A 17,137-nucleotide genomic window follows, 5' to 3' on the forward strand; every position below is an offset into this window, starting at 1 on the left:
GCCACTGACGATGAGGAGTACGATACAAAATCAAAACAGAAAAAAGAAAATATACGTTTGTGCCGAAAGAATGGGCTCGGAACAAGATGTCCGAGTGAAATTTAGAGCTTAGCTTATCAGAATAAGGCACTCGCTGCGTGTGGGTTAAGTGGCGCAAGCAGCAACTCTGACACGTTCCTGAAATGCGCGAATATTTTCTGTTATTAAGTTATAAAGCGTGAAAAATTCTAAGCGTGGAACAGGCCGTAGTGCAATTTCAAGTCAGAAGTTGACACCATGGCATCGGTCCGCGGGAGAGGCAGCCATTTGCGGCTAGTAGCTCGCAAACGAAAACGAAACGTTCTTTGCGTCTTTCCCTCTTAATCTGGAAAGCAAAAATGAATCCCTGCGCATTAAAAGTGCATTTTCGAGAAATACCACCAACATTTGGCTTTCTCTGCTGTCTTACATCTCTGGAAATGAATTTTTTTCCTCGTCAATCTTAAAGAATCCTCCTTTTATTTTTTACCAGATTTAAATATAAAACGAGAAATGGCTCGTTACTTAGCTGAGGTGGTGCTCGACAGCATTGTGTTTCGTCCGCTTCAAACGCATAGTTTCTTTTTTCGGGAAAAGGTGAGGGCACATTTCGAAAAGAACATACGACTTGAGGGATAGTTCATCCCCCTACACGCGAATGCCGGGAAGCATTGAACAGTGTATTTGACTCAGCTAGTAATTGTCTCTGAACGAGAATTCGGCAACGGAGGCAAGGCTTCTTCTTAAGGCATGCAAAGCTTCAAAAAGCGCCCTGTTAATTTCAAAGCAAGCCTAACACCGAGCGTTTACCTCTATGGAATATAACACATTAGCGAAAAATGTACACTACAGCGTCATATAATTTGCATCCGCAGTGCTGCTCTCGTAGTTTGAGCATCTGCCTCTTATATGGATCCCCATTGCTAGCGGTCACACACTGTGTGCAAGCTTTCCCACATGGCCTCGGCTTATCTCGGGTGAAGTGCTTGGGAAATGGGACTTCGACTTTATCTTCAGTATAGAGCAAAACAGTTTGTGCCGTGACGCTCTCTGGCCAAAGCTCTCCTTGTGCCATGAAGATTCATAAACATCATCATAATCTAATCCGTGTGTTGCGGGGAAACAGCTTCTAACCTTTCTATCAAATTAGAAACCTGCACGAACATCTTTATAATATTCGTGACCGCGGGGATGTTCTGTGCACTTTAAATAGATGATGTTTAAGATAATCGTGCACAAACTATGATTCCGCAACCATAGCCACGCATTCGCTCAGCCGCTAGCCAAGCCAATTACGAAGTTGGCTCTTCCCAGCATTCACATGGTGTATGAAGCGCTCTGAAGCGTTGACAGTGGCGCCACTATTTCCTCTCGGTAATCTTGAGAAACTTTATAGCTGGGAGAGGTTATACACGTCTTTACACAGGCCGTCAGGGCTTGTAGCCTGTGGCAGTTCCGAGCTGCTTCGAAAAGGCGGGCCGCTGCGCGCCTTATAGTGTCACCGAACTCAGCAACTGCTTTTCTTACATCCTTTCCTGCAGGAAAGATACACAGTTCGTATGACATAGGCAGGCAGGCTCGTCTCGTGAGAAGCGCGGTGTGAGCTGCCTCTAATGGCGAAGGCAATGCTACACACGCCCTAAAGCCACCCTTCATTAAGTTTATTAATAGCGAAGTCTCACACGATGCGGCGCTGCAGGTGGCCCCCGCGTAATTAACTAATTGAAGGGATGCTTCTAATTGCAGCTTTCGCTCAACGCCCGTAATGTACGCGAGCTCACTTCCGGACAGCTACTGTCGCGCGTCCGCTGTAGTTCGGCGAGGAACAAGATTAGGTTGCGCATATACTCTCTTTAAGCTGTCAGCAACATTCCGTGCGATGTATATAGCATAACAAAGTGCGCGTTGTCCATAGTATTCAGGTTGACCGTGCGTTATTTCACTTGCAACGGTTCATCCTTGCGCGGAAGCTTCAGAAACGCGGTCCAAGGGGGCTCAATGAGGCCATCGTTCACTGCTGATCGGAGGGTAGCTGTCCGACATCCGGCGTAGCTTCGTACACAATAAACGCTCTCATTAAAGAGGGAGAGCAGTACAACCAACCCAAAGTCCTCAGATAGGTCCCGAGAAGCTAAGGGCTGATGACGATCGAGGACATTTTCATGCTCAAGGAAATCTTACCGCGAGGTCAAGATGTCATAGAAACGTACTTTCCTTCAAGACACTTGAGTAACCCCCTAACTTAAGTAAATAACAAATACTCGTAGACAACAACGCAGCGGCTCCAAGCCAAAGAAGATACACAGAAGGAAGGGCGGAAAAGACAAAGACAGCGCTGTGTATCTCATTTGGCCTAGAACCTTTGCGTTGTTGTCTACGAGTATGTCCCAAATACACTACGAACTAGCCCAACAATTAACACTTCTGAAATAACAAATAATTCACAGATTAACGTGAATGGGTGGTCTACGATTGAGCAAGGAATTATCCTGTAAAACGAGGGGCAAGCCAGCTGGCATCTTCAGGAATACGTATTTTCTTCTACAATCTATTTTCTTCTATCTTCTAAAAGCGGAGACCCGCAGCATCGGACAGGAGAGCGAGGACTCAATGTCGTCGCGCTCCGTGCCACCCGTATCTTTGGTGCACGATCTTGATGCACAGACTTTATAGGCTTAGTAAAAGAGGTGCTGTTTCTGAAAATTTTCAGCGAGACTCTGAACGTGTACGCTTCCTCTCGTTTAATCGGAAGAGCGGGCTGATCTCGCCTATAGTTATCGCCCCACCAGCTCGCCGACTTCAATTTGTGCGGCGCGCATCATCCGTAAAACGTCGTCCACGGGACTGCGCCAAGATGTCTCGCACTCCAATGGCCGCCGCGTCTTTTTTCGCGTGCCAAGCGCTCCTCCGAGCGCTATTAGGAAAACAGGACGACGCTCGCGGACACTTTTTCTTTCAGCCACCGCCGCCGGGTTGGAACAACGCAGCGAACGGAAGCCGCCCGCGGGACGGAACGGGTGCCTCAGGAAGTGTTCACCCCGCTCCTGGCCTGCGGGGCACAAGCCGCTCTCGCAAGAACAAAGACGCTTCGGCTGCTGCTGCTGCCGGTTCTTCTGGTCGCCGAGGCGTTTGTGCCCCGCTATGCGACCCGGCCGGCCCCGGTCGTAATTAGCCGACCTGTCTTTGTGCGGACGGGGCGAGAGAAAACGCCGCTCCTGGCAGCGCTCTCTTCAGGCTGACATGACCGCTGTGCATGCGAGCTGCTGCTCTACTCGGGGTCACGTGCTGAGTGCCGAACGCGCGCGTAGGCGTCCCGGGCCCTGCAAGTGTGTGTGTGTGTGTGGCGGGGGGGGGGGGGGGACCATTTGTGAAAGAACGCCACTTTTCTTGCCGTCTTCTTCGTGACTCAAATGTGGACCATTCCAGTTTTTTTTTTTTCTGTGGACACAGTCGTCTTGAAAGCAGTGGGTTATTAGGCAAACCTTTTATTTACAATGACTGCTGAGTCAGTAAAGTTTTCCAGGGTTGACGGCGTAGTCACTGTCGTCTTATGTTGTATTTTTGTAACACTACCACGCCTGTGACAACCACAAACACGGTGACGTCACCTCTGACCAATGACTCTAGTACCCGTCTTTGATCTGCAAAATTATAAAGTGCCATCTGTGGTCACGTGATCCAGGCAGCACTGGCAGTGAGCGCACACATCGACGGAAGAGAGAAGAAAGGGGTGCCTATCGCTTTTGCAATCACTTCGATTCAGGAGAGAGGGAAAGATATCGGGGTTACTCGTTCTTTCTATCTGCAACTTCGTATGCGCCAACTTAAAGCTTCGTGCAGGTGTAGCCGGTATGTGGGACGCTTTTGCCTCCCGAATACTTACCGTTACCACTCGTGCAACAAGCTACAGTGGCAAAACCCTTGCTGGCAGCGGACACCAACCACGGTGTTTGCCATGGCGTTGTCTTTCCTTTTTTTTTATCCAGCCAATAAACTGTACAGCCTACAACGTGGGCGGTTTTGCTCTTCAATATCTATAACAGTACTACTAATCCGATTGCATTAGCGTAAGGCTTGAAGCTTTAAAAAACGAAGAAAGCCTCTAGATTTTGTCCTGCTGCCGGAATAGTGACGACTTACCACCGAACAGATCGGAAGAAATAAAGAGTGGTATATTCTCATCATCGCTGCCTGCCGAGCTCGGAAGAAACTTTTGAAGGCGGCGCACAATGAAAAGTTCCACTGATATCACATGTACTGCCTTATAACGATCTCTTTCGTGAGCCCGGTGACTCCTGTAGATGACTAAGAAGGATGAGAAACCGTGCGCGGGAGAACAGCGCGTGTGGGCAAAGCCAGACAGAGCATATCTTGCGCGTAAACAGCGGGACAAGAAAAAAACACGCATTCCACACGGCTCACAGGTGTTACCACAGGCTCAGGATGTTACCATCGCTTTGACTGTCATAGACTATAGCGCAAAGTTGTAATCTGTGACTATATATCCTTGTTTTGGGCCACCTGGCACCACCCCTAACCACAAACAAATGTAGTAACCCAATTCGTCACCTAGCTGATCAACACAAGTCTCCCTTAGGAAAGTTCTTTTTCTGAAATAGTGGCCTACGGTGTGCGGCATTGTGAGTAGAGTGCAAGGCCCGTGTGCAGTCAGAATGGCTGCAAGACGATCCCTTATGCGAGTGCACATGCTAGCACGAACGTTCGTTAACTCAACGTGCACCTTCCGTGGGCGGGACCGGTACAAAATCTGCAGCTGTGGTGAAATGAACTATGCTGTATCAGGCATAAATGCGGAATATGCAACATCTGCGGGAGGTTTCAACCCAGTAATGAAACACGGATATCAGATAGCTCGTCTCTTTTTCTTTTTTGTCTTTCACGCAGAGACCAAGACGAGACTGGGCAGCGAGCTAGAAAAAAGTGTTATACATGTTTAAGATGGTTCAACGTCCCAAAGCGACTCAGGCTATGAGGGACGCCGTGGTGAATGGCTCCGGAAATCTCGACCACCTGGGGTCCTTTAACGTGCACTGTCATCGCACAGTACACGTGCCTCTTACATTTTGCCTTCATCAAAATTCCACCGCCGCGGTCGGGATCAAACCCGCGTCTTTTGGGTCAGCAGCCGCGCACCATTATCACTTAGCCACCGCGGCGGCCTGTTATACATGTTTAAAGGCTGCGCCTTGAGACCTGTTTCTCATAAGCTCGACGACAAAGGGCGATTCAGGTCTAAGAAACCTACGAGGAGTCCTAAGAAAGAAGTTATCCCTGGGCTTGAGCTAGAAAGAAATGCTCAACAGTCACGGCAGGGGAGGAACTATAAAGAGTAAGGCAACAACAACAACTATAAGATCGCCTGCATTCCACGTGAACGTCCGTGATTTCAGCGACAAGGTCGTATATTTTCGGGCGTCCTTTTTTCGAAGGTGAATCGTCGAGCGACGTCTGCAATAAGAGGCGCACTTGCTCCACATATAAGTGCGAAGGCAGCCGCCATCTTGTCGCAATTCTTTTCTTTGCAATGTGACGGGTGCGGGTCTCGGGGGTGTGTTTCTGAGAAGTAAAAGTAGCGACAGTCTCCACTTCGGGCGCGATAACTCACGGCCAGCAGCCGGACGGTGCTTATTAGGCTACTGAGCCACCGGGACGGTTAAGCCAGCCCGCCATGCAAGTATGTGCACCCAGCGTGGACGCTAGCCAGCTGCGGGAAGAACCAGCTCGACTCAACCGAACCTTGGCAGCGAAATAATAACAGAAAGCAGGAAGGGATTCGCTCGCTCCGTTCAGCCAGATGGCTGGCGTGCATTTTTTTTTGCTCTTCACACCGCATGGCCTCGTGTCCTCCTTGATCGACGCGAAAGCGGACCACTTTGGAGGCGCTGCCCCTGTAGCTACATAGTCCCGCAAGCTCGTATCAGCTCGCGTTGGGCCGACGCGACACCGAGCTAGGAGGAAGATGACCACCGCGTTTTCGGCTGGCCCGCCCTCAAAAATGCAGGGTGGTGGTTGTGGTGGAGCCATTGGCGGCAGCACGTGCCGTATATGCCGGCGTATAGTTCGCGGATCACAGAAGGAAATAATCTTCTCCTGTGTAAGCTTTGTATGTGTAGGTATCCACATCTATAGGTATCCACAGGCATCAACACGCATGTACAGGCGTTTACAGATACCTACACGACTAAAAGAATTCAATTTTGCAATACTGCTTTCAAATACTGAAAGACCCAGCGTTATGATCGTCAAGTCTGTTATCAATGAGACAGGGACCGATTTCGCAAACCCGCGCGCACTTTAGAGCGGAACTCTTCGTTACTGACTGGTTTTTCCCATTAGCCGATGATAAGATAGCCAAGGTGCTACAGCAATTTTCGCACCGTTCCTGAGAGCGCGAAGCTCGATTTCGTCCCAAGTTCGCTAATCGCCTGCTATCCCTTTGTAGCAGAGTATGTTGTCAAAATCACGCTGTTTTACCCTCACCTTAGATGGCTGGTGCCAGGCACAGGAAAAATGATAAACAGTCGCATCTACGTCCCACAGGCCGCACAGGCAACTTTGCAGTGGTCATTATCGAAATGCGGCGCCATCTAAAAGCTGCAGTGCTCGGCAGGTGGACGCCATGGCCATCCCGCACACCGCAGCGGGTCTGTAGACGCCTGAACATTGCCTGAACCGCGCAGTGAGGGAAGCTATGAAGAGAGGGTGAAGGGGGGGGGGAGATAAAGGAATTCAGGTACTCACTACGCATGGTGTATACTTACCGTCCAACGGCATAATCCCCTTTGCTACATCTTCGAAGCAGAGTCTATACCTACCTATCACTGCGCAGGCACGCGCACCAGCTGTTTCCTGTGCCGTTCGGGTTCCACCACGCGTGCATCAGAGCTGGAGGCGAGTGCGGAGAGTTGTAACGGATAATCGAAGCCGCACGGTCGGAGGCCGGTGAACGAAAGCGAACTCGGTATGCCGCAGATGTCTGTCGAAGACGAAGCTAACCAGAGCGGAATCGGCACTGCGTTTGAAAGGATCATGGCAGGTACACCTTACACGAGCTACGTATACACCCTATTCTCCTGTCACAAGCGTCGGATCTTTATCGCTATAAGCTTCCGCGAGCGGAACGAATGAAACAAGTGGACGAGCCTATGGGCGACGGATAAGAAGGTGCACATCACAGTGACAGAAGCGTCTCCACTTGCGCGCTTTAGTGCGGCGCAATCACTTCCTGAACCGTAAGGCATTTCATGCTAGTGACCGCTTTTTTGAGGTCGAGGAAACCCTGGAAGTTTCGTTATTATTGTGCCAGTTATAATCACGCAGGAGGGTAGCCAGAATAACACTGCTACTTATCCTATGCCAAGATCTTTGATTTGCTTATCCCGCTCCCGCTGGGGTCATATATTGGCCTGCAGGACCCAATAAATGAAATATGTTACTCACTATTATTAATGCGTTAGCATTAGAACCCTCACGTTGCAAACATCTGCCCGTCCGTCCGTCTGAAGCCTCGGTTGGCAGGTATCAAAGTGGAGAGGAGGAAATCCCCCGAAAGGGAGGGAAAATGGGAGAGAGAAGACAAAGAGAGGGTGGTAGGCGACGGATGGCGGGTGGGGTAGAACGGAGAGGGTGTACGGCGTGTCAGGTGGTGATTTGTTGACCGGATCACGTCGCCCGGTCTGAACCCGTCAGCGACTCGTCCGCCCAGCAGGAATACTAATGCTAACGCATACTCAGCCCCATCAGCCGCCTTGGTCGTCTATAATTTTTACTTTTCGTGCATACGACTACCGCCGGTTATGGCACCAATAAGGTTTCTTTATAGACACCAAAGTGTGTAACTCGGTGAGGACTGTAGACCGGAAAATATACTACACGCAGCCGTCCGCGCGCGGTCGTATTGGGGCCCACTTTCGATGTATATACAGTCGCGTCGCTCCCCATGCAGCGGCCGCGCATCGGCCAGGTGCGGCGCCCATCCCAACCGCTTTCGAGAGCTCGTTGGCGCAACGCAGACAGGAACGCACAAACTAACCGTACAATCACGGCGCGTGTGTAAGTACCTGTACTACGTCCGCCTCGGAGTGTGCGATACGCGAGGCGGGTCGGCTGCCGCTCGTTTCCGTCACCTTTATCGGCGATTCATCTGCCGAGACCCGGTCCGTGGTCGGTGGCGAACAAAAGACACCATGATCGGTGTTGCCCCCCCGACCATCCGAGGTTCGCACGCTCCCGCACGATGCGTGCAGCGTGTTCGTCTTGTTGGGCCAGAGGTAGGCGTGTCTGACTCCGCACACTGCACGCTCCCTCCCGACTCGGTGTGTGCCCCCGTGGCAGGAGCTGAAAATAGCCAACCACCGTGGAAAGCGCGGGAATGCAGTGTGCGCTAGAAGCGTGGTCAGCTGACTCACAAATTTAACTTCCTTCCGCTTCCATCTTTGTCGATTGTAAACCAGTATTTCACAGACACTAAGGCAGCTAGGAAAAAAAAAAAGCACTGTCGGGTAAATATGTTTCGTATAAGAAAAATATAGGTCACAGTTTACCGGAAGAAGCTCATACAGGCAACGTGAAGCATATAAATCCAAAGTCCTCCGAGTGCTGCAAGGAAATCGAACGGCAAAACCGTTGCCGTCGCTCTCAAGTGTTCTCCTGTTGCAAAAAGAAGCCGACTAGCTGTGCTGGTGCCTCGCATGTCGCATATATGAAGGACAACCTCTTTGCACTACAGCCCATGGCGATGATGTTTGAATGATGAGGCCCCGCAGTACTGACTTATTGTGCACATTTTTCCCTCGCCACGGCGCAGGTGCCCGCGGCTGCAGAACCGGCCGACGCTGCTCTGCGACATCATCGAGGACAAGCGGCTGCCGTTCCCGGCCTGCTGCCCGCGCATGATCTGCCAGCGCCACAAGAAGCCGCCGCCGCCCACGCAGACGCAGCTCAAGCCCTTCACGCCGCACGTCAGCGTCGACAAGGAGCTGCGCAAGATACCCTTCGTCCTCAAGAGGCCAGTGCACGCCCTCCTCACCTTTTGCTCTCAACTCGCGTGCGGCAGACGACCCGACAGGCAAGGCTGCGCTCTGCGTGGCCCCGCGTGTCGCGCTGTCTCTGAGTGCAGTTGCAAAGCGCGAGACAGAGTGCAGCGGAAGTGAATGCACTGATTAGCCCTAATAATGCCCTAGCATTGGAAATGTGGGGTAAAACTACTGAGCTTCAAGCGTTTCTCAACAATGCTGCAGAAATGTAAAAGACTTAGATTTACAGATAAAAATATTATTTTACGATTCAAAAAAGTACTGCATACTCAGGCAGTTACAGTAAATCAAAGCAATATTTTGAAAATTTTCGTGGACTGCTAATTGAGAAGCATACCCGCGGAAATTTTAAACTGCGGCGCAGCAAGCGTTAGGTTTTGCAGTGAGCAACCTCACAACCTGTCATCTAAATGCGTCCAACCGTGGAAATGTAACTGCACTCTGTGAGTGGCATCCATTCAGTATAGACTTCTTTATTCAGTGCAGGTTTCTTAAAGTCGCAATGCGATCGCATTGCCATTTTAAGAAGCGGCGACAGTTTCGCCAGGTGGCTTGGAGAAAGCTTGAAACACAGTAGGCAGAAGTGCCGTCGCGCAAACTTCCCGGCGTTCTTTATTAAACGGAAACTTTACTAGCCGCGAACTTGCGATTTCGCCGTGGCCGCACTCCGAGGAGGCACATGACGTCACAACGCGCGCCTAACATATCTCGGTGGACAAACGAACCGCGCTTTCTTCTTTTCCTCCCTCCTTTATCCCTTCCTTTACGGCGCGGTTCGGGTGTCCGCCGAGATATGTGAGACGGTTACTGTGCTTTGCGCGCTCGCCGCGCCATCTGGCATGACGTCACACCGCGCGGCTCGCCGCCGTTTGGTATGACGTCACACCGCGCTCGCCGTTGCGCTCGCCTCCGCTCGCTTCGACAGCTGCGTCGCATGCCTGATAACATGTCGGAGGATTGAAAAGCAGAGCTCGCGTGCGCCGCAACCACAGTTGTGCCGCCTTTAATGCGACAACATCATAGCTACACAACCAAAATAACCTGGCCTTGCAATCAAGATTAACCAAGGCTAACCATGCTATGCCTTAGCTTTCGCTACGTATATCCTGGCATAGCCGAGCTAAACCACTACCAATTTTTAACGAGTCTCTAACTCAAACTGAATAGGCTCGTCCTCTTGGAAATACTAGCCTGAAGTGTGCCTGAGCAACATTCTAATTCATACATCAGCGGGGTGAACTTTGTCACATTTCAAGAACACATACGTGAGCAAAGATGCCTTCTACCCCATCAAGGAGGGCATTCTATCGACCAGCTTGACACGGGGGGGGGGGGGGGGGGGGGCAGCCTAGCCACATACGCCGACCGTCAACCTTGTATGCAAGGTTCAGCAAAGAGCCTGGGAATATTCAAATTCTCTTTCTAGCTTTCACTCTTGACAATATTTATTCCGCATCCTTGCTGAGCAACACACGCGTTATCTTGATATTGTTGAATCTTTTTCAAGGTCTTCCCACGTCAGCCAGTTCGTACCATTTATCCGACGAGTAAAGGTCCCATTTTTCCGTTCCAGGTTCCTGGAGGTGCAAAACACGACCCTATTGGACGCAATCATCCTCAATCGCATCAAAGCCCTCGAAGCCGCCGCCAACGCTAGCGCTGCCGCAAACGGAACGGCGGCAGCCGACGCCGCCCTCCACGGCCCTACAAGCATGGACGACCTCGTGGAGGTGGTGATGCTGACTACGCAGGGTCCCGGTGTCACAACGCAGGACACCACTCCATTCGGCACCACTGACGGCACAGTAACGACGTCATCGCCAGCGCAGAGGACGCCGACCGAACCCCCGGTAGAGATCGTCCGTGGACCTGGCTTCCAGAGCGACTCCTTGCAACAAGAGCCGCCCAAAAACCTCACGGTGCCGCCTGTCGAGGACGACGAAGAGTTCTTCCTGAACGACGCGCCCGTGGTGCCGCCTTCTGAAGTGCAACCGACGACGAGTGCCCCGGACAGCCCCAAGACTACCACGCAGTCCAGGAAGGGCACACCTGAGGACAGCACCGAACAGATCCGGACATCGGCCCTCACTTCTGACCGCACGGACAAACCCAGGGTTACGACGGTCACGACGGAACCACCCAGCGAACCGACGACAGAAGTGTACGATGAGACTACAACCAGATCGCTCGGCCTGACAGTGCCAGAATCCATCTTCGGAACTACACCGTCGCCTTCGACGGAGCTTTCTCGTCAGACCACACCCACAACGCCAGCGACAACCGAAAAAGCCGAAGAAGTTACAGCGAAGGAGGAACAAAGTGAGAGCGGTAAGAAGAGCGGCAATTTGCCGACCATCCTCAGATCCCTGGTCGACAACGTCTTTGACTACTACGACTATATCGATTACTACGTACCTGGCCAAAAGCGTAACCTGTCGTCACTCGGTCAAGATAGGGCTAGCGACCGGCGAAGGATACCCGAGTCCATGATGGAGCTGGTTAAGGAACAACTAACCAAGCAGAAGGACAGGAACGAGTCTTCGCTGCTCGTTGACGACCTGCAGGACGACCAGCCAGCACCGAAGGACGATCCGGAAACCACAACGCCGGACCCAGACAACCAGGAATTCCAGAAAGAACTGGTCACAAAAATGGCTGTAGAGATACCGCGTGTGACGAAACAGGAACCCCAGGATACGACAACCGCATTTGCTAGAATCGAGACGGCAACACAAGAGACCACACGCGCAGAGGTTACTTCTACCACAGCCACTCCAACAGCAGGAACCAGCACAGCAGCAACAACCGGACGGACCGTGTACACGGTGACCGAAGTCAGCACCGAAGCCACAACGCAGGCGACAGCAACGGACACAACCCTGACACTGGTCAAGAGCGTGGGATCGCAGTCGAGAACAAGAGTGAATCTCGCAATTGAGAATCTTTCGGCAGAGAAACCTGAGGACAGGACAACAGGCGTCCCCGTCACGACTGTGACTACTTCGACCGTCCCGCAGTCCACGCTGACACCAACGACGTTGAGCAGAACCATAACTTCCCCAACCACAGTTTCCACGCCAGCGTCTACGCAAGAAACCACAGCCGCAGTCACAACCACAAGGACGACGGCACCACCAGAGACCTCTCGTCAGCCAGACACAACTCAGACCGTTACTCGTTCTTACCAAATTGCAGGAGAGACGGAGACCGTTTTCGTTGGCACGACCAACACAAACGCTCCTGGGACCACGTCAGCAGGGACCACGACGTCCACTCCGAGAGAAACGCCTAGCACCGCGCCGCCGTCGACGACTACGGCACAGCAGACAACCACAACGAAAAACGCCGAAACCACAAGGCCCGTCACGTTGACGGAAACCGTCAGCACAACAACCGCTGGTACCCGTCAACCAACGACGGTCACGACTACAGGATCCGCAGCGAGTACGGACGCGACCAGCACGAACCCCCAGACTCAAACGACGCTCCAAACGCTACCCGTGGAGTCTGCCAAATCAACGGTGCCCCTGCTTACGAGCACCGAGCCCGCAACTACCAGCGCCACAACAGCGCCAACTACCCCGGTTCCCACTTCGACCAGGACTTCGCAACAACCCCTCGGAGACGTGCCAAGTAACGCGCAGGCCAGCCTGCAGAAGGAGGACTCGCTGACGCAGGCACAAGGCAACGCCACGACCAAAGGCCAACAGACGCCGCCGACCAGCAACAACGACGTGGAGTACATCGACTACGTTTACTATTACGACTACGTCGACACTCCGGACAACTCGACGGCTAACGGCACCGCAACTTCCTCCAGGAATAGCACGGGAACCAAACAGACTCAGCTGCTGAAGAAGGCCGCATAACGAACATCACTCTGGCTGTTGAACCGTAGAGGATAGATGAGAACTGTTTCTTGTTTCTATTTAAATGAGATCATGAATGAAGTATTGGATGTAAAGGCGTTGGATGTCGCCACCCGAGGATTGAAAGTCGACTAAGAACTTTTGTCTAGTCGGCAGGCAAATTAAGGAGAGAGGCCCTTTTCTTTTTTGGATGGGCGCGCAAATGACTGCAAGCTGGTGTAGCTGGAATGGTTGGCAGCATAAGTTGTATAGTTGTTGTTTGTGATGCATTCCTGTTTTCGCTCTCCGCCTACCTTTCTTTTATTCCATGCGAGCCGTAGTGTACTTTAGGCATGGTTGCTTAGCTACTGTGTCATAACAGTTTTACTTTGTTGGCGGACCCACCGTCCGGGCGGTCTGTATGATACTTGTGTGCCTTAGTCCGACTACCACTTTCAACTGAGAATGAAGGCACCAGAGCAAGTGGAAGATGAGCTGGTCCCATTTTGAAGGGGGGCACTTGATTAAGCCACCTAAGTAGCGGTCGCCGCCAGGTTAGCCACGACAAAGCGGTAGGCAGTGAACAGAGGTGGCCAGTAAATCGACGTTTAGCCGACATCAGCAATAGCAATCATCCTATATAGGCAAGTCACAAATATGGTGCCTAGTATCCAATATCGTCGTGTCACGCGCGTCAGTCTTCATTTCCACTTCACCTTTATTTTGCTTTCTTTTCAGCTGCCGACCGTAAGACATGTGTGAATGGTTGAATGAGCGCGCTCTGCAAGCTGCGTGCGACCACAAGCTTGAGGAGATTCGCATTTGAAAGTGATGTCCGAGTCCGTTGAGTAATGTCTTTTACCCTAGAAGCAAAAGCTCGGATTCATGCGCAAGACGTTTCGACTTTCCAGCAGACGAAGTGCCAAAAACATCACTGTATGGCGCCGCGTTGAACGAATTCGAAACAAAGGATGCCTTTCCACCGTTAATTCGGCCGCAAGCTTCTGCATTCTGTTTCGTAGGCAGTCTTGTTTTTCAGTACTTCGTGGCACAGTCTCGCCTGACGCAGCTGACAAGCATCATGTCCGGGAGTGAACCTTCGCTGCTCCTACTTTGTATTATATCTTAAAAGCGGCTGCCCGCTTTATGACGTGTTGTTGATATCATATTGCAAATAAAACGTTGTTATGCGCTCTGCGAGTAAGCCTTTTCGTATGTGTGTGTGCAAATTCCTCTCCAAGGTGCAGGAAGTCGGTTTCGACTGACCTCCTGTCGAGAGGGATAACGGCGCAGTTTCTAAATGCTTCGTTGTACGCAGATATCCAGACTATGGTATGGTGTGTCGATTTAAAATCCCGAAGCGACGTGGCTATGTGGGACGCCGTAAAGGAGGGCTCGGGATTAATTTCGACCACCCGGGCTTTTCTAACCTGCACAGAAATAGCACTGCACGCGCACGTTTTTTTGCATTTCGCCTCCATCGCAAAGCGGCCGCCGTGGTCGGGATTCGATCCCGCGACCTTGGGATGAGCAGCTGAACGTCAAAGCCATTGAGCCACCCCGGCGGATGGAGGTCACAATAAGCTGTACAACACGCATCCCTGTGACGAATTCTGGAGTGTTCGAAACAGTTGAGAAAGCTTTAACCCACAGCTAACATACACCGATATCGCCAGCCGTCAGCTGCGCATGCGCAGATAGCGGCAGGCGTTGGCGGTGTGTGGCATACCGCAAATCTGAGCTAAAACTCTCAGTTAGCCCAGGTTACGTAAGAGCATCTTGGAAATGAGGTAACCGCTTTAGAAAACACGGACAACAGATGTGGTTTTACTGCTTTCTGTTTGGAGTATTTATACAGTGAACAAAACCACGTGCTCAAGACTATCAATTCGCTGCCGTCACAACCACGGGTACAGAAACCGCACCTCATAATCAGCAGTACAAGAGTAGAATTGCTAATACACACGTGTCCTTCTTTGTATTTTTTTGTTGTGTTTATGTCGCACAGACTGGACGGTGTGTTAATATTCATTAAAAGGTACATTTTAACAATCTGTCTTCTGATGAGTATTCAAACGTTGCAAAACATTGCAGGGCCTGTGAAAAAGACAAAGAAGGAGTGTTTTCCGCTTCTAAATAAGCCTAAGATTGTGTACAGGCATAGGGACTGTTGTACACGAGAGTTGTTGGAGGCGTATACTATAAAGAAAAAAACCCGCATGCGTTAGCGATCCTTCGTTATGCATGCTGAATTTGAGGTGTGGTTTCTGAACGCGAGGTTGTGACTGCAGCGAATTGATAGCCTTCAACGTGGATTTTGTTTACTGTATATATGCCATCTTTCATCCTGTAAAATTCAGTGGCGCGTCTGCGCGCGTCCTGGCCACTTCTGCTTCTGTTGTTCGTGTTTTCTACCGCAGTTGCCCCATCTTCAAGATGAACGACCACCAACAAGCCCAGCTTGCCGCTCTACTGAGTAAAAACAGCCGTGTTTGAAAGTCCTTGAACTAAGTCGGTTGTCACGTACGCTCCGACTCCGACCGTTAGACGCGCGCAGTTGCGCAACGAAAATAGACACGACAGGCATGATTACTGCAAAAGCATAATATGGCTCATCGGCTAAGAAACCCGGCGTAGTTGTCCAGCAGCAGAGGTCCGAAACACCTAGGATGTCACGGGTCTCGCATGGTGTCAGAAGTAAACCTTGAAGATAGTAATGGCTTGGTTTATGGGGGTTTAACGTCCCAAAGCGACTCAGGCTATGAGGGACGCAAGGGCTCCGGAAATTTCGATCACCTGGGGTTCAACGTGCACTGACATCGCACAGTACGCGGACCTCCAGAATTTCGCCTCCGTCGAAATTCGGGCGCTGCGGCCGGGATCAAACCCGCGTCTTTTGGGTCAGCAGCCGAGCAACGGTGATCATAAGCAATGAATCAGTCATTAAACAAGATAGTAGTAGCTATAGTTTTGTAATGCTAAAGGACGTTACTAATATAATAATGAGGGTCATAATGACAATGCCAATGATAAAGGCCTTTAGGTTAAAGCTTTTATGGTAAAGACCTTTAGGGTAAAGGAATTTATGGTAAAGATCTTTAGCTGACAGGATGCATTTGCATTCGCAGCACGTTAGGACCTTAAGTGCCCACCTCAACTTTATTTCAGACGGTGTTCATGGCACCGGAGCTCCGCCTCTTAATTCTGCGATTTTACGGGGAGGCTTGATGATGGAACGTGCATCGCGAGTGAAAACTTGCTGCACGAAGCTGGCAGGCTACTAGCCTCTTTCACGTCTTTCCGCCGCAGCAGGTTCCACTTTCGGCCTGTAATTCATAAAATCTGGAACCTAGTATATGTAGATTCATCTCGGCACACAAATGTGGTGCACCTTATCTCAGATAAGAACATTAGAACAGGTTTTAGTCATTTTCCAAGGTTATATTCCTCCCAGGGAGCCAATGTATCAGCAATGATATTATCGATTGCAGATTCTTGTTTTAGATCAGAAATAATATAACACACTATTTCACATAACGCAAATAGACTTCATACAACACAGGGCATTTTCATTGAGGGCTAAAGAAAGAAAATTTCGAAGAAGACCACCAAAGGATATAATTTGCTTCTTCAGAGTATAGGAATGCACTCACCAAGCTTCAATCGCAGGAACTCAGTAGAGCATCATTGACTATTACTTTCAACATTGCTCTGCGAGCATCTTTGCCACTATGGAGATTGACACGAAGGACTTATAATGCGAGAAAAAAAATCAGTGATACCCAATTTTATTGTCTTGGCAATGCGGTAGCAACAGAACCTTTATACCTAACTGTAAGTGACGTCACATCCCTGTTTATGATGTCCCTTCCCTCGAGCCAATGTGCAAATTTTGACCGACAATGCATTTTGGGCCCCATGGGGCTTCAATGCTATCGCATTAAAATCGCGACGTCTCTGTGTCAAGCCAAACGACGGTGAGATGAAATATAGCAGGCTGCTCATTGGCACATAAGCGGCACGAACCGCATTTACTTGTGAAAGTTACGTTACTTCCATGTGATCACCCACGCTGCAACACATATGTGATGCCGTGCAGCAGTGGTGCATAGGCACTGAATGAAACCGAACTGATGGAAAAGATGACATGCAATTAATTTGTTGCTTTGCATTCTGGACTTCTAAGTTCATCATTGTGATTACTATGCTTGCAGG

The 17,137-nt window shown here is 50.6% G+C and overlaps 1 protein-coding gene across 1 annotated transcript in view; it reads left to right on the forward strand.

The window, feature by feature from the left end:
- Window positions 1-14,117, forward strand: part of LOC144129161 (uncharacterized) — a 106,069-nt gene extending 91,952 nt beyond the window's left edge. The window contains exons 3-4 of the mRNA XM_077663115.1: window positions 8,846-9,046; window positions 10,648-14,117. Of these exons, the coding sequence (XP_077519241.1) occupies window positions 8,846-9,046; window positions 10,648-12,943 (2,497 nt within the window). The 3' untranslated portion in view covers window positions 12,944-14,117. The remainder of the gene's footprint in view (window positions 1-8,845; window positions 9,047-10,647) is intronic.
- Window positions 14,118-17,137: the final 3,020 nt, after the last annotated feature.

This window comes from Amblyomma americanum, chromosome 4 (genome assembly GCF_052857255.1).
Source record: "Amblyomma americanum isolate KBUSLIRL-KWMA chromosome 4, ASM5285725v1, whole genome shotgun sequence".
In the NCBI taxonomy this organism is placed as follows: domain Eukaryota; kingdom Metazoa; phylum Arthropoda; class Arachnida; order Ixodida; family Ixodidae; genus Amblyomma; species Amblyomma americanum.